Source organism: Pteropus medius, unplaced genomic scaffold, assembly GCF_902729225.1.
Source record: "Pteropus medius unplaced genomic scaffold, Ma_sr-lr_union100, whole genome shotgun sequence".
Lineage (NCBI taxonomy): Eukaryota > Metazoa > Chordata > Mammalia > Chiroptera > Pteropodidae > Pteropus > Pteropus medius.
In genome coordinates this window covers 28,149,741-28,169,875 of record NW_024352787.1, presented here as the reverse complement: position 1 = coordinate 28,169,875, position 20,135 = coordinate 28,149,741, and the positions used below count along the sequence as shown (strand labels likewise).

Genomic DNA, 20,135 nt, shown 5'->3' with positions numbered 1-20,135 from the left:
GATATTCTGGGAGCTGAAGACACTTTTCCCCCTACTTTTTAACACCATTACGGGGCATGGGGGTGGGAATACCAGACTTTCAAGGGATTTTCCTGTCCTCATCACATCCCGCACTCCAAGGGGTCAAGCATGACCCAAGCAGAGTCTGACTCAGAAGCTGTCACCAGCTCTGAAATCTGAAACAATAATAACCGCGAATCTTCTACCAATCCCATTTTCCGATCCGATGTGCTACCCAATGGAGGGGCTGCAGGGCAGGGGATAGAGAAACCTCACTGAGAGAGATGGATAAAGGAGAAAATGGTTGTAAGTGGTGCCAATATTTTTTAAACTCAAATTATGCCACTGCCCTCAAATTGTGACAAATTAAATAACCCAAACAAGTGACCACAATGCAGGTCAAAAGGGACTGACCGGAGGCACATCCCCATCAAAACCAGTTCCGTGGCATCAGTGTGTCAGTCTTCTCTGAAAACCTAATAAGTTGGGAAGCAAGACCCTGTGCTGGGCTCCCTGCTTCAATCCTGGCAAAGGGTCAACTCTGGAGCTAGTGCCTCTGGCTAGGCACAGTGCCAGCTCCTGTCTCCAAGGAGGCGGCTCACATGGGTCTCCCCTGAAAGGAGAGAGAGATTTGCAGGAGCTCCTGCCCCAGTTCTTGCTGCTTCCCACCAGGACAGAACTCAGCCGACAGCTCCCTGAAAGTGGCACACACACGGCGGGCCTCGATATGTCTTCGGTGGATGGCATGCTTCCACTGGTGCCGCGCGGCTCCACTGAGCACAAACAGAGAGCGACGGGGTAAAGGGATGGCCACCTCCACCTCCTGGCACAGGACAGACCTGCTGGGAGCCATCACACCTTCTACCAAAGCCTCTGGGAAGCCAGACGGGGCCAGGCAGAGCAGTAGGCTGCCAGGTGCCTCCCGGGACATGGACAGCACGGTGGGGGACAGAAGGTTGAGGCTCACCAGCCGCTCCCCCCACAGCCAGGTGTCATCTAGGTGGGGGTCGATGGCTGAGCCCCGTTCTGGGCAGTAGTCCAGGTTACACTGCTCCACGGGCCGGAAGTCCTCCAGGATGGGGTAGAGGCCCATTCTCCGCACCACCTCCCGGCTATAGCTGGGGAGGCCTTGGAAGCCAGTAGTCTTGAGCTTCTGTTTCCGAAAGTTGACTTTAGGGCCGTAGTCCTGAAGGATGAGGACAAAAAGGAAGTGGAGAAGTGTCTGAGTTTATAGAGATGGTACCACAGAGTAGGTCTTAAGAATTCAATCACAGTGACCAAGAAAAGCAAAAATTTCTGACATCATGGGTCTGACATTCCAGAATAAGAGGCCAACACCACAGAGGTATAAATGAACAGCGTATATCAGATGGCAATAAATGCTAAAAAAGAAATAAAGTGAAAAGGGGGCATACAAAGTGTCAGGGGCTGTCTTAGCCCAGGTACCCCAGAAAGCAGAGCTAGAGACAAAAGGCTCATGTGCAGGCAGAGTATCCACAACATGATGCCAAGAAGTCGGGATCTTGGAAGAATGAGCAGAGAGGGAAGGCAGGCCAATCCGAGGCAGCATTATCGAGATGGGCACCACTGGGCACCACTGGGGTTCAGAACAAGGAAGAACAGTTACCAGATGACCCAGCAGTTCCACTCCTAATGCATACCCAAGAGAACTGACAACACATGTCCATACAGAAACCTGCACATGAATATTCATGGCAACATTATTCACAATGGCCAAAAAGCGGAAACAACCCAAGCAGTCAGCAACAGATAAATGGATAAAACAAATGGTGGCATATCCAAACAATGGAATGTAACTGTCATAAAAAGCAATGAAGCACTGACACATGCTGCAAAGTGATGAACCCTGAAACATTATGCTAAGTGAAAGACACCAGACACAAAAGATCATATATTATATAATCCCATTTACATGAAATGTCCAGAATAGGCAAATCCACAGAGAAAGTAGATTAGTGGTTGCCAGGGGACAGGGGAATAGAGAGTGACTGCTAATGAGTATGGGTTTCCTTTGGGGTAATGAAAATGTTCCAGAAGTAGATAGAGGTAATCGTTGCACTACAATGTGAATATACTAAAAATCAAACCACTGAATTGTACATTTTAAATGAGTGAATTTTATGGTATGCAGCTTCTTTCTAAAAACCAAACAACAACAAAAAATTTTAGGGAGGTGCCTTCTAGAATACGCCTCAGATTTGTGGTCTGAGGAATGAAAGAGGGGAGCATTTCTCTGCCAACCCTTGCCCTCACTGGTCCCCCCGCCCTTAGTGGAAGGGAGCTCCATCTGGTGGAATTGTCTTTCTCCTTCCAGGTTCTGCATATCTCGGAGTGCCTGGGAAAGCAGGCTCCTGCAGGCCAACCCTAGGTAATGGCAGGCAGAAAGCCTGAGATGGGAGTGCCGAGGGATGAGAAGCTGGAGCCTTTAAGGAACACTGAGGAAGCTGGTGTGACTGCTGTGGGGGACATCAGAGAACAGGAGTGGAAACAAAGGTTTTGCTGGTAGCCAGTACAGGGCCTTCCAGGGCATTGTAAGGACTCTGTGTTTACGTTGAGATGGGAAGCCTGGAGAGCCTGTAATAGCAGTGACAGGATCTAACAGAACAGTGACATGATCTGGTGAGGCATCACTAGAGTCACTTGCCTACTGAAAACTGAAGAGGGGTGAGGGCTGGAAAGGTATGTTCTCAGATTCAGGATAGGTTTTGAAAGAAGAAAGTGCTGATAGTAATTACCAACAAGACAGAGAAATCTAGAAAGATCCACAGTTTGTAGACTGCACAGGTGGAAGATGGAATTTACTGAGACATGCACACTGCAGGGGGCGCTGGAGAGGGCAAAGAGCCAAAGCTCAGTTTAGGGTCTGAGAAATAGAGGTCTGGGCTGGAGATACAAATATGGGAGTCCCAAACACAGAGACGGTGTGCAGCGCTATGATTCCCTAACATCAGCAAGGGGGTGTCTGGAGCAGGAAGAGAAGAGGCTCAAAGACTGAGCCTGAGAACCCACCACTGGGTTTAGGACATGGAGGTCAGTGACGGAAGTGGTTTTTGAGTGGGTTAAGGGGGAACAGGAGGAGAGGAATTGAAGACAGTGAGAATCAACAACGCTTTTAAGGAATTCTGCTGCAGAAACGAGAGAGAGAGAGTTTACTGGTAGGCTGGTGGAAAAGATCCAGTCAAGACAAAATTCACTTTCGGGAGAGAGGGAAGTGGTGCTGAACAAGGTCTTCTGAGTGAAATGGGATGCATCCAGCAAACAGCTAGAGGGGGTATGGAGAGAAGCCCTGGAAACAGGCTAGAAGGGAACAGCACCTACCTAGGGCAGGCAGGTGTGCAGATGCGCCTGTTTGCTCAGAGAGGCAGATCTTGAGTGGAGAGTGAGGAGGGGAAAAGAGGTTAGAAGGAAGGCAGTTAAGCAGACAAGGTCAATATGACCACTGGAGCAGGAAGGGCCCAGATTTGCCAGCAGGCTGTGTGTGAGTCCAAGGGAGGGGAGCTGTAACTGACCAGGGCTGTGGTAAAGCAGAAAGAGTGTAACGTGAAGGAGAAAAGGCAAGGGGGCACCCAAGGAAGTGACTGTAATAACTGGCCATCGTACAGGGTAAGGAAAGACGATGAGAGGGGAAGCAAAAGTGAAAAGGTGGCCAAATAGATGGCTCCCATGGGTCCTGGTAGGGGAAAGGATTGCTGGAGATGAAGAATAGATGGAGTGAACTAGACAAAGGACCAGGACTCAAGGCGAGCGGGCTATGATCCCTGACAAAGGGGTCTAGGACTTGGAGGCCTGAGGATACATGAAACTGATAAGCAAAGAACTTCAGCAGGGAAGGCATCTGGCAGACTTCAAGAAACCCTTCCTGACAGTCACTAGCACTACCCAGCTGGAGCGAGGGCAGAAAGAGCTGAGATGTCATCTGCCTTAAGAGCCCTAGATCACCAGCATACTATTGGGAAGGTGAGCAGGCCGAGCAGGCTGGGCATGCCCCTGGTATGGCTGCCAAGGAGGGTGCTGAGTGGGAGGTGAGTGAAGGGGCCCTGCAGAGTGGCTGTCCTCTCTGATAGGCTGACCCTCATCCTTAGCTCTGGGCCAGCCTACCTGCTTCCTCCGTCCAGACTGTGAGAGCTTCCAGGGCTCACGGTCCATCAGCTGCACCATCTCTGTTTCTTCCTCTCGGGTCACGAAGTCCTCTAACAGTGTCACACCAGGGAAAGGGAAGGCCCAGCCTTCAAAGTCAGACTCTTCAGCCCCAACAGCCCAGCCAGTGTCCGAGTAGTAAATAAAACGGTGTGTTTTCTGAAAAAGAAAGATGGCGGTCCCGGAGCCCTTGGAGCCTGCCCTCCAGGAGCCTTCTTGGGAGCAGCCCCTGCCCAATAATTCGTTCTCCCCTGAAGCCACTTTGGAAGATAGCTGGAGTCTAAAAGGAGGTCGAATGCCTGCCTGGGGCTGCCTCCTGAGAAAGGTTCTCTCACTTTCCTCATCTGTAAAAAGGAAGAGCATCTGCATAACCATTTTTCATTTTCCATTTCATAGATGAGGTGACCAAGGCTCAGCAAAGTTAGCCAGAACCAGCTTGAGGCTGCACAACTGGGGACTAGCCTGTGAGTCCACACTGTTCCTGTATCGCTGCAGGGTATCTTCTGTCCTCCCCAGCCTTGTGAGGATTAAAAAAGGACAGGTAAAAAGCATCCAGCTCAGACCAGGAGTTTGAGAAATATGCTACCCCTAGAGCTGAGGCCCCAGAGCTGTCCAGGGGGTGAGCAGCACATGCTAGGAGGCCAAAAAGGAGAAGCCCTCTTCAGCCCAGGTGGGGATGTCTCTGGACCCTTCCCTCCTTTGTAGCAGCCAGAAGGTGCTGCCTGAATTTCCTTTCATAAAAGAGCAGAATTTGCAAGTCATCCACAAGGAGTGCCGGGCTAACAACTTCCTGCTGCAGTGCCTCTGGATTTGCCTCAGGTTTCTAGTGGACACCATACTCATCTTGGACCGCTCCCAGCCAGTGACCCAACATAGGCCCAGCCATTTCTGCACAACATGGGACTGTTGTGCAGAAAGACTACTAATGGGTAGTCTTTGCTCTGGAGCTCCCAGCTGGGTTGTCCATGACTTTGCCAGGGCCACTTGGCAGTCTGAGGTTCTTACTGACCAATTAATTCTGCTTCCTTCCCCTTTATGTTCCATAGGCATTGCTACCACCCCATCTTTGAACCACTGTGTCCTCTTGTCTCTCACACCTCACAGGAGACATACTAAAAATGAGGAGTCATCCTGGACATTTTGCTCTTCCCTCAGCCATCAGGCTGGGAAGGTGCTACCCCCACAGTTCAGACCTTTGGCACTTGAAAAAAAATTTAAATTATAGTAAATTACATAACATGAAACTTATCATCTTAATAATCTTTTAAGTATACAGTTCAGTGTGTCATGTATATTCACCCTGTTGTGCAACCAATCTCCAGAACTTTTTCACCCTGCAAAATTAAAACTCCCCCTTTTCCTTTCCTCAGCCTCTGGCAAACACTGTTCTACTTTCTGTCTCTATGACTTTGACTGTTCTAGGTATCTCATGTAAGTGCAATCACACATCATTTGTCCTTTTGTGACTGGCTTATTTCACTTAGCATAATGTCCTCAAAGGTCATCCAGGTTGTAACGTGTCAGAATTTCCTTTCTCTTTAAGGCTAAATAGTATTCTACTGTATTTATGTACTGATTATCAATTTTTGCTTACAATATACACCTGGGTTGCTTCTACCTTTTAGCTTTTGTAAATAATGCTGCTATGAACATGGGTGTGCAAATATCTCGAGACCCTGCTTGCAAACCTTTTGTGTATATCCCCAGAACTGTTAAATCATATGGTAATTCTACTTTTAATTTTCTAAGGAACCGTCACACTGTTTTCCACAGGATCTTTGCACTTAACCAGAGACACTGCAACAGTTTCTTCACTGGCTTCCCAGCCTTCATGCTTTGCTATCGGCTCCCAGGATCGTTCTAAAAATCACATGTAACTTCCTTTAACATCCTTCAGGAGCTCTCCATGGCCCTCAGGACAAGCCCAGCCTACCCAGTGGCCACACACAAGGTTCTCTGTAGTCAGGCCCCACTGACCTCAATTCCCTCACCTGAAGCATCCATCATCTACCTTCCAAGCACACGCCTCCACCCCGGGCGTTTACCCAAGGAGTTTCCCTAGAAGTAACGACCTTGCAACCAACGAAAATACGTCCAGACCCAGTTCAAAGGCTGAGTCCTTTTTTCGTTAATTAATTGGAATTAATTTCCTCCTCGCTCATTTCCGTCCTAGGCCTTCTGGGCACCTTTGCCCTGGTCTTCGGCCCCCTCTACTCTTTCCACTTCGTCTCCCCACAGGCCAGTAAAGCTCCCAGGCCCAGACTCGGGAGGCCTACGCGGAGGTTTGCTGTCAGACTCCCCCCAGGTCCCAGAGGTGAGCTGTGGTAGGGCTGCACCCACGTCCCGGCCCCTTCTCCATTCCAAACCCACTCCTCAAAGCCCGCATCTCCTCATCCCGCAACGTCCCCACCGCAAGGGCCCCTAACACAGTTTGATCCAGGGCCCTAATCATGGCCTATCTGGGCCTTAGTTTCCCCATATGAAGAATGGAGTTGTGGGCGCGCCCCCTCTCCCAGCCCTTACCTGTGGGGGATGCTGCCAGGGTGGGTCACCTCCGCGCTGCCGCTCGCAGATCAGACAGGTCCGAACGCCCTTACAACCACACTCTCGAAGGACCTCGGGAGCCGCCACCACCGCAGCCGCCATTGCTCCGTCCTGGAAGCCAGTGCGCAGGCGCAGGGCCGCGGGGATCTCTGGGAGTTGCAGTCCACCCGCTGGGCACGAGGTCCGCCGGGCCGCTTCCTTCCGGTCGTCGCCACCGAGGGGCTAGCGCGGCGCCACCTCCTGGGCTCTGCCGGCCGCGGGCACCAGCACAGGACGCCGGGAGTCTCGGGCTCAGCGGGACGCTGGTGTTGCCAGTACAGTCAGCGAGGGCTTCACTTTCTCGCCATGGGCCCTCTCTCGGCTCGGCTGCTCATGCAGCGGGGGCGACCCAAGAGCGACCGGCTGGGGAAGATCCGGAGCCTGGAGTAAGAGGCGGGCCGGGGGAAGACGGGCAGCTGGGAAGAGAGGCGAGGATTCTTGCCCGGCCCCGTTATCGCCCTGTCGTTGGGGCGGAATCTCTAATCACTCGAGCCAAACGCCGTCCTCTCTTCAGGAGGTGGGCCGTTGGGCCCCGAGTAGCCTTACCCCTGAAGCAGACCAGGGCTGCTAGGGACAGTCGTGCAGAAATAAAGTTGAGCAACCTGTTGATAATTACAGAGGGCCTGGGGAGCACAGAGGAGCACCCCCTAGAGGATCTTAAAAAGTATCCTGGAAGGGGCCAGCTACCCAGAGTTCTATAGTTACAAGATTTTTAAAAAGGAGGGTGCTAAGGAGAGGCTGTGCATGCACAAGAATTACCAGGTGGAAAAGCCTTTGGAGGCACCCTGGGCTGCCATAGTAGTGGCGGGGAGGTCTTCCGGTTCCCTGAACCCTCCCTCTCTGCCCCTACCCTAGCCTGTCAGGGCTGAAGCTGCACTCAGAGCACTTGGACCCCAAGCTCCTGAGCCGCCTGAAGCAGCTGCAGGAGCTGGACCTCTCCAACAACCAACTGGAGACGCTGCCTGCCAACCTGGGCCTGTCCCACCTGCGCATTCTCCGCTGCGCCAATAACCAGCTGGGAGACGTCACTGCCTTCTGTCAGTTCCCACAGCTTGAGGAGCTTAGCCTGGAGGGCAACCCCTTCCTGACAGTAAGTGGGGGCACTCAGTGGCCCCATGCCCGGGACTTGCATTCTGTTAGGCTCAAGCTCAGCAACCTTTGTTCTTCCCTTGTCCCCCAGGTCAATGACAACCTGAAAGTCTCCTTTCTTCTGCCCAAGCTGCGTAAGGTCAATGGCAAGGATGCTTCCTCCACTTCCTCACAGGTGGAGAACCTGAACCGGGAGCTGACCAGCAGGGTAAGGAGGCTGGGAGATGTCTCTGGGGCTTGGGAGAAGTCAGGGACCTTGAAGAGAAAATGACAGACTTGGACATTTTGAGGACACTGAGGGGAGGTTACAGGGGGTCTTTGCCCTAACACCTAGTGGTCCTTAGCCCCTAGCCTGACATGTTGCTCTGAGCCTGGTTGTGGCGTTTGGCCTCTTGTCCTTTGGGGCACCTGCCCTCCAGGTGTATAGGCAGGACCCAGAAGGGTAGGCTGAGACACTTTCATACTAACTTTACTCTGGACCAGCTTCATCCTTCTGGGATTGTTGCTTGTCTGTGTTGCTTAGATTTTTGCAACCTACAGCTAGGAAGGCTGTGGTTCAGGGAGATTGAGATACCTATGGCCATGAGATTGGGAGGAGCATGGAGAGTCCAGAAGAGCTGGCGTGGGCTGGGCTTGGATTTGGTCCCTCTCGTGCCAGGTGACAGCTCACTGGGAGAAGTTCATGGCCTCACTGAGCCCTGAGGAGAAGGCTGAGAAGGCTCAGGCAGACTTTGTGAGGTCTGCCATCAGGGATGTCCGCTACGGCCCCGAGTCCCTCAGCGAGTTCACCCAGTGGCGGGTATGTCCTCACCCACTGTGCTGGGAGTCTGTTCTTCCAGCTCCTTGCTAACTCCCATGGCCCAAGCTGCCCTGGAGATCTCTGGCCATGAAGGGCTGTGGGGAGTGGAAAGGCAGCCCTATTGGCTAGAAAGGCCCTTTCCCAACTTGGAAAACACAAGTTCCCTCTGATTGGGTATCTGAGAAGGGGCTGGGGATCCCCAAGACTGTGCCCAGCTTCCTGATGACCTGCCCCCACCCAGGTGCAGATGATCTCTGAGGAGCTGGTGGCCTCTGGTGGGACCCAGGTGCATGAGGCAGACATCCCAGAGAGGTCCCCAAAAGCCACAGTTACCCAGGAGTCCAGGGTGAGTGTGGTTCCATGCAGCTTCCTAGACTCCGAGGGCCTGCTTAGGGAGGCTGCAGGGCAGCAGCGGTTCCTGGAAATGAGCTGAGGAGACAGCCTCTGATGCCCAAGCTAGTTCCCTCTGACCCAGGGTCAGTCTTTGCCTCCAGTACCCATGGGAGGGTTCAGTCCAGCCTGTGATGGGGAGGAAAGAGGCTTCAGGTAGATGGGCCCATGGTCACCAGGCCCTCAGCCTGTCCTCCCCAACCCCCCTCACAGGCCAGCTCAGTGGCCTTGAAACGGCCAGATGACGTCCCACTCAACCTCTCTCCCAAAAAGCGGGTGTGCACCTCCCCGTTGGCCCAGGTGGAGGGCAGCCCTGTGGTCTCTGATAGCAGCCAGGTAAGCCAGCAAGGTGGCAGGGAGCATGAGGCTGGGAGTAAGGGTTAGGGCAGCTGTGACCTCCTTTTTCCCCTACAGCCTGCCCTGAAGCTGGAGCCCCTGCACTTCCTGCAATGCCACAGCAAGAACAACAACCCTCAGGACTTGAAGACCCAGCTCTGGGCCTGTGCCTTCGAGCCAGCCTGGGAGGAGGGTATATCCTTGGTGGGCCAGCAGGACTAGGGCAAAGGCTACAAGGAACCAGCAGAACAAACTTTCTGGTGGGGGCGGGGTAGAGGAGTGGAGATGCCACCGGTTGGGGGCTGCGTGGATGGATGCAGAATTTGGGAGGGGCAGAGAGCTTTAAAATGTCATCAAGGCCAGGAGGAGGAGAACTGCAGAGGGGAACTTTACAGAAAATGTTTTTACTAGACTGACCTCTCAAAACAGGGCATGCAGGGGCCACGTCTCAGACTGTGGCCACATGTGGCGGGGAGGCCGTGTGTGTGATAGACTGCCAGACTGGCATCGTACTGCACAAGTACAAGACACCTGGCGAGGTGAGTGCCAGGACCCTGCTCATGCAGGGCAGTGGGCAGAGCCTTGGCTAATAGGGGCAGGAGTGCCACCTACTCACCAGGTAACCTTTTTCTTTGATGCTGGGCCTCAGTTTCCCAGGCTTGATCGTGCATGCATATGCACACGCAGCCCCTCAGTGACTGTTCCACCCCCTGCCCCCAGGAATTCTTCTCAGTGGCCTGGACAGCCCTGACAGTGGTTACGCAGGCAGGCCACAAGAAGCGCTGGAGCGTGCTGGCAGCTGCAGGCCTGCGAGGTCAGGTCCGGCTACTACACGTGCGTGCTGGCTTCTGCTGCGGGGTCATCCGTGCCCACAAGAGGGCCATTGCCACCCTCTGCTTCAGTCCCACCCACGAGACCCACCTTTTCAGTAAGACTCTCCCCACACTCCCAGGGCTCCCCCAGCACCCCTTTCCTGCAGCCCAGTGCCTCAGTGCTCCCTCCCTGGGATGGTAGGGGGATCCTATTGCTGGCCACCTCACTCTAGGCAGCTGATGTTGGCTCTGGCCATGGTAGAAGCAATGTGGCTTTGTAGACAACTGACCAGGCTTCAGTTCAGATCATGGCTTTTCCCTTAACCTGCTCTGTGGCCTTGGAGCTTTTGACAACTTGGGCCACTCTGTGACCTGGGTGGATACCCATGGCCCTCCAAGTATGGTGAGCACAACGGGGATGATACGTGAGCAGAGGCCTGCGAAAGATGACTGCCTAGTGTGGCACACATTAGGTTAGAGTAAGATTATAAGTCCTGAAGTCTCCCACCAATAGCCCTCCTTCCCTGCTTCAGAGGGGCCGGCCTTGGGACCACGGTCTCAGCCTGGGTTGCAGATTGCAGGGAGCAGGGCCTCCTTAGAGCCACTTCTCCCCTTCCCATTCCTTCCTCAGCGGCCTCCTATGACAAGCGGATCATCCTCTGGGACATCGGGGTGCCTAACCACGATTATGAATTCCAGGCCAGGTGATGCTTTGTGGCAGGGCTGGGGTAGGTAGGGCTGGCTACCAGGGTGGGCAGACACCTGGGCCCATAGCCTCATATTCTCCCTCTCATATGCTGGCAGCCAGCTCCTCACACTCGATACCACCTCTACCCCACTGCGTGTCTGCCCAGTTGCCTCTTGCCCAGATGCCTATCTGCTGGCTGGCTGTGAGAGTGGCTGTTGCTGCTGGGATGTGCGGCTAGACCAGCCTCAGAAAAGGAGGTAAGGCCAGATGGGTATGCCTTGAAAGCCAAGCCTTACAGCTAGGCATCTGCCAGTCTAGATGTCTGACCCCAGGCACACCCACGGGTGGTGGTGCCTAAACCATGCACGCTGCTCTGGACAGCCACAAAGGGTGTTTTCAGGGGCCTCCTCACAGAGCTGGCCTGTCCCCACCTTCTGTTAGTCTCTCGAGAAAAGGCCCCTTTGACCTATTCTTTTGCTGGTGTTTGTATGTGGGACTTGGGCTGGGTCATTTCCCCCCTCTGGGCTCTGATCACCTCACCTTCAACCTGGGGCTTCACTACAACCCAGCTCTTGCCACTCACCAGCACTGGGACCTTCTTGTCATAGCATAATTTCTTCATCTGTAAAGTTGGGACAGTGACTTGCATACCAGTGCTAATAGAGGGCAAGGAGGATGGTGTCTGGGCAAGGATGAGGCCCTGGAAGGCCAGGTTGAGGCTTGTGGCTCATCCATTCCACCTGGAAGGCCTGAGAGAGTGCTCAGCATGGAGTTCCTGCCCTCTTGGGGCCCACAAGCTTAGTGAGAGAGATAGGCATTAAACAAAGGTAACCCTACGAAGTGTGATGTCAGCTATGAAGGAAAGAGAATAAGGTACTTCGAGAGGGGAACAGGAAGGCCAAGAGGACTCCAGGGAGGTGACCAGTGACAGATGGATAGGTTCTCAGGCTCGTGCTCTCCTACAAGGGATTCAGGCAGGCAGAGGCAGTGAAGGTCTACACACAGAGGAACAGCATGTTCAAAGGGCCAGAAATGGGGAGAGCTGTCTAGGGAGGTCTGATCATGGCTTGGAAAATGGAGAAATGGTACAAGATGAGGTGTCAATGGTACAAGATGAGGTGTCATACCTTGGGCCAAGGTATGCTGCCTTTGTTGCCCCCAGTTAGGATTTTGAATTTTACTCTAAGTGCAATGAATAGCCTGGGAAGATTTTTAGGGTGGGTAGCAGGAGTGAAGCAGCTGTTATGTGGAGGGAAGTAGTAGAAGCCTCAGCAGACTGTGGTAGTTGTTCAGCCAAGTGTTGTTGGTGGCCCTGTGCCACACCTGGGAGTCAAGCCCTGGGCCTGCCTCCTCCCCGCCCCTTCCACTCACATCTCCCCAAGTCTTGTGGCATCTCCCCCACATCTGAGATGTGTTTGCCTCTCCTTGCAGTTGGTACTTGACCAGTTTTCTTGCTCTAAGCAGCCTCTCCAGGACTCTGGGCAGCCGATGGGCACTTTCCAAGCTCCTGTGACCCTACACACACCCTCAGCTTGTAAACATTCAGCAGTCACTCCCCATTGTCCTCAGGGTCACAGTAAGCCGCTCTCCAGTCTCTCCCTTCTCAGGCCCCTAGTGTTCAGCCCGAAACACCTGCCCCGCTTAGATGGCTGGTCACTTCCTGCTCCTTTTAGTCCCGGAGGCTCTGCTTCCTGGGCACACCATCCCGCATCCTGGAAGAACCAACCCCTCATGCTTCTGATTCCCACCACCTGTGAATTAGTACACAGGTGCTGGCTCCCTCTTCCAGGGCAAAGCTCAAACCCCTCCAGGGCCCAGAAAAGATGTCTGGGTTGTGGCTTCTGATCTCTACATAGGGCAAGACCCACAATAGGTGCCCAATGAATGGTCCCCATTAAATGAATGAGAAGCTCTTTGTATATGCAAGCAATAGCCGACCAGCATCTTCTGTGGCTCCACAGGGTGTGTGAGGTGGAGTTTGTCTTCTCCGAGGGCTCTGAGGTATCCGGCCGGAGAGTGGATGGGCTGGCGTTTGTGAATGAGGATGTTGTGGGTGAGTAAACCCAGCTCAGGACTCTCTGGCCTCCTGAGATTCAGATGGGCCCTGGTAAGGCTTTCATGAGTGTTTCTCCCTGGGCTGTGTTGAGAGCTTCTGAGGGGTCCCCATTGTGAAATAAGAAATGCCTTAATAGGGGCCCCCGCAGGCACAGTTCTCTCCTCTCCCCCACAGCCTCCAAGGGGAATAGCTTCGGTACCATTTGCCTGTGGAGCTGGAGCCAGACGTGGGTAGGCCGAGGCAGTCAGTCCACGGTGGCAGTGGTGGTCCTGGCTCGGCTCCAGTGGTCACCCACCGAGTTGGCCTACTTCTCACTCAGCACCTGTCCTGGTGAGCCCACCTCACATCCTGTCCTACTCTCTACCTCCTAAAGCTCTGCCCCACCTTAGATTCCAGTCTCTGTGTCCTGGCAGATAAGGGGATTGTGCTCTGTGGGGACGAGGAGGGCAACGTGTGGATCTACGATGTCAGGCACATCTTGATGCAGCAGCCTCCACTGCCAGCAGCCCTGCAGGCCCCCACGCAGGTATGCACAGCTCTCTCTTCTCCCCGCTGCTGGGGACTGGTGCAGCGCGAGGAACCCAGGAAGGAGCCCAGCTCTCCTCTCTCTTCCCACCAGATCCTTAAGTGGCCCCAGCCTCGAGCCCTCGGCCAGACAGTGAACAAGACCATGGTGAACACAGTGGTGGCCAACCCTACCTTTACCTACCTCACTGCTCTGACAGATTCCAACATTGTAGCGATCTGGAAGAGACACTAGCCTCGAGCAGCTCCTGCCTCTATTGCAAAGTACCAGGGACTCGACTTAACTTATTCAACTTTGGGGCTAATAATGGAGATCTTTCTATAAGTAAATATTTTTATTAAAGTCTCTACTATTTAAGAGTAGCCTGGGAGAGCTGTTTGTGGGCCCCATCTGGTGTTTCAACTTTGAATAAGACAAGCTGACCTGGCAGCTGAGACTTCCAAAGCAGAGACTCATGGAAGTACATGGGTTTTCAGTTTTTCTCTGCTCAACACTGCCTCTCAGATGAGTTTGTTCCTGCTACCCTCTCAGACAGAAATCTGGGTCTCTGGGACATTCCACTCTGAAATGTGGCCCCAAGACAGATCATCTACCTCCACTGAGCCTGACAATCCATTTGCTGTGAAGTCACCTCTGCTTCAGCTCATATCCAGGTCTTTTCCTTCCATACTTTATTAGGAAGATGAAAGAATCTATGTATAGGACACACCAATGTCAAGGGTGAGGAGCTCCCTGGAATATCTCCAAGGAGGCCCTTAGCTGAGAGAAGCTGCTCTCCTCCATTTGGTACTTGGAGAAGGGCCCAGTGCAGGGTAGAAGCTGGCTAAGCAAGAGTCCTTCCAGCCCATTATTCAATTCCTTCTTGCTTGTCCTTGATGGCCACCTGAGAGAGAGGAAGAATGCAAGTACACTTAGCTGGAATGGACAGGTGAAACTGTTGGAAACTCAGCCCCAACATCCCTGACCAAGGTTTGCCAGAAAATTGCTGCCATGTTCTAGAGCACAGCCATGAACTAAACAGAAGCAGCGAACCAGGCCCTGAACAGCTCTAAGGAACTGGGCAGCCAGCAACCCAAGGGACCCTCTGAGCCAGCTCCACCCACTCCATCATTTCTCTGCAGCACACATCCTGCTGCCTGGAGTAGGTGTCAGGTGGAGCAGAGGTGCTTCCTGGTGAGTATATGACAAATGTTGAAATCTGAAAGGCTGTGAATCTTTCCCACTCTAAATTATCGAGACTGAGGCCCCCTGTCTGGACAGGTATGACCCCACCCTAGAATGAGCTGCCCCCTAGACAAATGCCCTAGAAGCAGCCAGGCCTTCCAAACCACAAAGCAGCCAGCATCAGAGAAGAAACTTGGAGGAGCAGCACCAAGGGGGCAGTAGGCCCCCTGCTTCCATGGGGACCACAAGAGTGCACAGAGATACTGGAGCACTAGGTAAGGTTCCCACCCATGGATGCAGACAGCAGGCCCCAGTCCTCAATTCCATAACTCCTTACCCATGCTTCCTGGAAGGTAGAAGTTCCTGCTCTGTCATCACCTCTGCCCCTCTATCCCAAGTAAATCAGAGGAAACAACCAGGGGTTGTCTTAGGTATGAGAACACCGCAGCTCTGAGCAAACAAGCTGGTGTCCAGACCAACCCTCTTCCCCTGTATGTCCAGCTCCTCACCCGGAATCGCTCTTCCAGCAGGGAGAGCTCGCTGATGAGGTCTGTGATGGCATTGGTGAAGGCCTCCTGGGGACTGTAGTCTGGTGTGGTCTGCACACGGATGATGATCTTGTGCTCCAAAGGGTGGGGAACTTTGTAGCCAGCAAACAGCACCTGTGGATCCTTCAACAGCTGTCTGAGATACAGGAATAAGCAGTGTGAGGGAGGCTGAAACTCGTGCCTTGACGCTTACCAGGCCTTTTAGCCAAGGGATCTTCCCATTGGGTTGAGGCCTATAAGCACATGCAGCTGGGGGCTGATGCCAGATGGTTCCCTGCTCTTGATTTTTATTTGTTCCCCTCTCCAGAAAAATCAAGTAAAACAGTTTGGGGAAGATATACCATATGGGGACTCCTCCCCCACACAACCCTGCATCCATGAGGTGGTAAACACGGTTTCTGGTAACCTCTTCCCTCGGGGGACATGAGGGACCCTGCAATGCCCCCAAAGAAACCTCCCTAGGTAGTAAAAATCCAGCCAATGTTTGGTAAACCAGAACACAAAAGCCCCATTACCAGTCCCAAAAGAGCATCTAGCACAGCAAATGCAGCAGGGGCAGAAGGCCCCAGGCTCTCAGCAGTTACCAAAAAGAAATGGAAGTCCTTTGGGCATGGACTGACAGCTGCTGTCCACACCCATTCGGTCCTGTTCTATGAGGCTGTGGTGAAGTGAAGCCTGCATTGTTCGCTGGGCACACGAGGGTTTTCTCCAGGGCAGCTCTGTCAAGTGTGAGCACCAAGAGGGAGATCCCTTGCATAGGTGGGGACAATGGGCTCACACAGCAGAGGGGCAGCAGGGCCCCAAAAGAGCCTGAGTGCACCACAGGCTTGGCACAGCGTGGGAATCATCCAGACAAAAAGTGGGCAATCCCATCCCCTACTTTCACCAAGAGACCAGTCAGGCTTCTGCTCACAGTCTGAAACACAAACTCGGGAAAGGCTTCACTAAAGTCTCTGGGCCAGAGCCTCAGTCACACCACTGACCAGGACTTCAACGGTATAAACAAACACCCTCCAACCAATATCGACTACCCACAAGGGATACCAGATAACCACTGAGACCCTCTCTCACCCCTTCCCCTTATTCTACTGTTAGGATCTCTGGCACATACATCTTAGAATGCCAGGGGTCAATGAGATCATTGTCACAAATAGGGGTGGAGTGGGTGGGAGCTAACTCTTCATGTTCCTTAGCATAAAAACAAGTATGTCTACTTTTCTGTGGCTTCCTGCACATTCACTTACTTTAGTCAAATAAGCCAGTACAATGTGGCTATGTGAACAGATATGGGTCAGTGTCATTTTGAAGAAAAGGCACTGGAATGTGTAAACTGCCCAAGCAAGCAACCAGAACTTCTTGTAGCTCAGAGAAACTTAAAATCTGAAACTTGTGCTTTGCTTCAAAGAGCCCCATTAAACATAGCCCCTGGGAGCCTTTGACTTGGAACTTACGATTTAATAATGTTTCCTAGCGTATGATCTTCTTTGTTGATGGTGAACAAACAAGCATTGGGTACCTTTGTGTCCTTGTTAATAGTGATCCTAGGAAGAGGCAGAGACAAGAGATGAGGGATAGGGGCTCCCCTCCTCCCCCAAGTCTAAACCTTACCCTTCAAGGCAGGCTCAAGTCCCATCCCCTCCCGAAAGCCTTTCTCAGTCTCTTCATCCCATAAAGACCTCTCTGAATCAGCAGCAGTGTGTCTAGTCCCAGACCCCAGTTACGCCCTGATTCTGTAGGACCCTTACTCTGGATTGCTCCTTTTTCCTAAAGCAGTTTCTCAACCTTGCCACCATTGACATTTTAGGCTGAATAATTTTTGGTAGGGAATTTTTTGTAGATATTCTGCTAATATCTACATTGTAGGATATTAGCAGAATTCCTTGCTTCTATCCACTAGATGCCAGTAGCACCCCTTTTATGACAATGAAAAGTCTGCAGACATTGCAAGTTCCCAGGAGGCAAAATGGTCCCCAGATGAAAACCACTGCTCTCAACGGAGGCTGAAGTGGCTGACAAGGGCTAGGCCACAGAGCCTTGCATATCAAGCTGTTATGAGAAGGAAATGCCAATGTTTAAGAGGGTCTTCTATGTGCTGAGTCTTGGGCTAAGCACTTTACATAACTTATTTACTCTCCCCTTTAATACAGTAATATGCCCATTTTCCAGATGAGAAAAGTGGGCCTCAGGCAGATTAACTTAACTGCCCAAACATACAGTCTTTAAGTGGGGGGCACAAAAGCCAAGCCCAGCAGGCTGTCTGACCACTAGACTACATTTTGCTTCTCCCTGCATGCAATGAGGAGTCACTGAAGGTTTTACCCAGGCGAATGAGTCTAAGAGCCATCGCTCTGGCTTCAGCAACGGGGACACAGGTGGCAGGCCAGAAGACGAGCGAGGAGGCTGCCAGATCCCAGAAGAAAAGGACTTTGGAGCCAGGCATTCTGGATTGTAATACAGACCCACCACTTGCTTTATGCCTGGGGAATTACTTAACCTCTTTGAGCCTCAGTTTCCTCATCTGCAAAGGGGAAAGTCACCACCGCTTGGCTGGCCTATCAAGTTTGGCAGAGACAGGCGCGAAGGGTTTTGCGAGCGGACGCTCAAGCCAAAACTAATTCGGTCTTGCCGGCAGAGGAGGGCAGAAGCCCCAAAAGCTGAGGGGCTGACGACCCGCGACACTCAGCCCGACTCTCTGCCACTTCGGCTGGCTCCACTTACTTCTTCTCGCCTTCGAACAGCAAAAACGACTCGAAAGCGGGAGGAGCATTCATCTTAACGCCGCAGCCGCCTCCAAAGTCGCAGCTGCAGCTACTACCGCTTCCTAAGCGCTTCCGGGTTAGCCAGAGGTGCCAAACCCGCGAGGACCGGTTCACTGCCCCCTACCGGACAGGAGGATCTCGTGCAGACGAGAGAACCCGCGGTAGGAACAGGAGGATGGCTGGTAGCTCTGCGCATGCCGGAAGGTCCCTTTATGGGTTCACCTGTGGGTGCGCTTTGGCCTATGCTCAGAGAGGTGAGAGCTACTCTGTGCATACTGAGAGATATCTTCGTCCAAGCTAAGCGGCAACCCTGAACTCTCCCTGTCTCCATTCCTCATGTCCCTTGATCCCTCCCTGGAAATGTGCCCTTGGTGTACACAACGGGCCTCTGGAGAATGGAGCTCTGGTATGGGTAGGTGTGGCTGGCGGAGCCGGAGGAAGCCTCATGGGATCCTGGGCGTCCATCCCTTGAGCCAGACAGCCGTGTATAGATAACGCCCTGCCACGGCTGCCTGGGCGGATTGCTACAAGACTCCTGGCTGTGTTGTCACTGGTTTGCCAAGTGGGTCTGTGCCCTACTGAGCTTGTTGGGGGGCAATCGGGGGAGAAGGCAGGTGTATACAGGTGTGAGAAGAGCTGGGAGGGATAAGTGTATCACTCCCTGTTTTGGTTGATATTCTGCAGACTACAGCATAGTATTAAAGCCCTACCTGAGCTATATAAAGCAGCAGGGACTGGGTGCTCAGATTAGCTACTGTAGCCCTAACAGCTTCCCAGCTGTTTCTCTAGGTCTGGGCAGCAGATGAGCCCCCAAGGAGATCTGGAGCTTCCACTACCATTTCCTGGGAAGGGCCACTTCCTACTTGAGCCTTGAGCCTGGAGGTGAGGAACTGTTTCACTGGAGACACACACCAACCTTGACACTCCAAGCCAAGCGGTGGGAACCTCTTTAACTGGTGAGGAATAGAAAGCAATGAGGGTAATGATGCCCCACCCTCCTGGGTCATCCTGGAAATGTTTGGGCCAAGGATACCACCATTGCCAGGATTGCAGGGGCCTGGAGAGGCTAAGGCTGGCCACCCTTAGCTGGACTAGGGAAAGGGTGGGAGAAAAGTTTTACCCAGCCCGGGCTTCACTTTCCTTGCCACTGTGGAAATCTGTCCTCTCTTGGGGACCAGAGTCACACTAGCCCTTTGATTTCCAGACCAACATGATATTCTGGGTTCCAGAAGTTCCAGCCCCAAAAAGTCTTCAGAACCTTGATTTTAGTGTACCTCAAGAGGCGGCCAAGTGACCATTCCCATCTTCTGATAAAATAGGCTGCCTGGCACAACTGTTAAAGGGGCTCCTCGGACTTGGGTGTGAAGAAACATCCAACCTTGGAAATAGGTGAAGGGGAGTGTGGCATGTTCTGTGTCATACCGGCGTGCTGTTGAACAGGCCTGACCAAAGCTTATTTAATTATCTAGGGTAGAGGTTGTCAAACTAAAATGGCTTGTGGACCAAATCAAGCCTGCCATCTGTTTTTGTAGTTTTATTGGAATAAACCAAGCCCATGTGTTTACTACTTGTGGCTACTTTTGGGCCCTGAGATTAACTGTGACCAAAACTTGCATGCCTGGACCTTTACAGAAAAAGTTTGCCAATCTCTAATCTAGAGAGTGGACCTCTGTTTGACTTGGATATTTATTATTCGATCAGAACCCAGACACTGACGTTACTTATGAACTTGTATGTTTCTATTCAGAGAAGAAAACTCTGTTTCCCAGTTTTGTATCTAACGTCACAATCTTATTCTAGCATTCTTTTCTCAGAATGCTTACGAATATGTATTTTCTCAAAATGCTCTACGAACCAGCTTTGCCACTCATTTCTTCCTGGATGTGTAATAAATCTTTAATTCATGTTTCTTCTATATTTGTATGTCATTTTTTTACATATCTGAAAATTATATTTTGATAGGAATTTCCAAAAGGAAGTTGGGAATTTGCCTGGATTTCCTACAAGACAGGCCCAGAGGATAAAAGATGCACGTACCATGTGATCTGGACCCGCTCAACACTTCCCAGGGTTTTGGGCTGCAGGCCTCTGAGGGTCCAGTCAGACACTCAAGATTTCTGGGAGATCTTCCCTAGGTTCTGGGTGAATAACAGGCAATCCCAGGGTGGGGAGTGGGGGTGTTGGTGAAAAGTGTGACCTCTGGCACCTTCCTGTGCCATGGGAAGGC

At 52.4% G+C, this 20,135-nt stretch overlaps 3 protein-coding genes across 4 annotated transcripts; 1 reads left to right on the top strand and 2 right to left on the bottom strand.

Moving 5' to 3' along the window:
- Positions 1–289: 289 nt before the first annotated feature.
- Positions 290–6,848, bottom strand: ALKBH4 (alkB homolog 4, lysine demethylase). Its single transcript, XM_039849188.1, has 3 exons — positions 6,682–6,848; positions 4,120–4,317; positions 290–1,186 (listed from the first exon to the last, which is right to left on the bottom strand). Exons 1-3 carry the CDS (start codon positions 6,802–6,804, stop codon positions 599–601), a joined length of 909 nt encoding a protein of 302 aa, XP_039705122.1. The 5' UTR covers positions 6,805–6,848; the 3' UTR covers positions 290–598.
- Positions 6,849–6,892: 44 nt separating this feature from the next.
- Positions 6,893–13,799, top strand: LRWD1 (leucine rich repeats and WD repeat domain containing 1). 2 transcript variants are annotated; one of them, XM_039849186.1, is made up of 15 exons: positions 6,893–7,127; positions 7,597–7,831; positions 7,922–8,038; positions 8,489–8,629; positions 8,871–8,975; positions 9,233–9,355; positions 9,434–9,548; positions 9,785–9,894; positions 10,076–10,283; positions 10,799–10,871; positions 10,972–11,112; positions 12,817–12,908; positions 13,086–13,241; positions 13,325–13,437; positions 13,531–13,799. In XM_039849186.1, exons 1-15 carry the CDS (start codon positions 7,048–7,050, stop codon positions 13,669–13,671), a joined length of 1,950 nt encoding a protein of 649 aa, XP_039705120.1. In that variant the 5' UTR covers positions 6,893–7,047; the 3' UTR covers positions 13,672–13,799. The 2 variants fall into 2 exon arrangements, with proteins under 2 accessions (XP_039705120.1, XP_039705121.1); XM_039849187.1 differs by lacking the exon at positions 8,489–8,629 and having other exon boundaries at positions 6,910–7,127.
- Positions 13,800–14,085: 286 nt separating this feature from the next.
- POLR2J (RNA polymerase II subunit J) lies at positions 14,086–18,014 on the bottom strand. Its single transcript, XM_039849197.1, has 4 exons — positions 17,868–18,014; positions 16,601–16,690; positions 15,111–15,285; positions 14,086–14,320 (listed from the first exon to the last, which is right to left on the bottom strand). The coding sequence occupies exons 1-4, from the start codon at positions 17,918–17,920 to the stop codon at positions 14,285–14,287; spliced, it is 354 nt and encodes a 117-aa protein (XP_039705131.1). The 5' UTR covers positions 17,921–18,014; the 3' UTR covers positions 14,086–14,284.
- Positions 18,015–20,135: the final 2,121 nt, after the last annotated feature.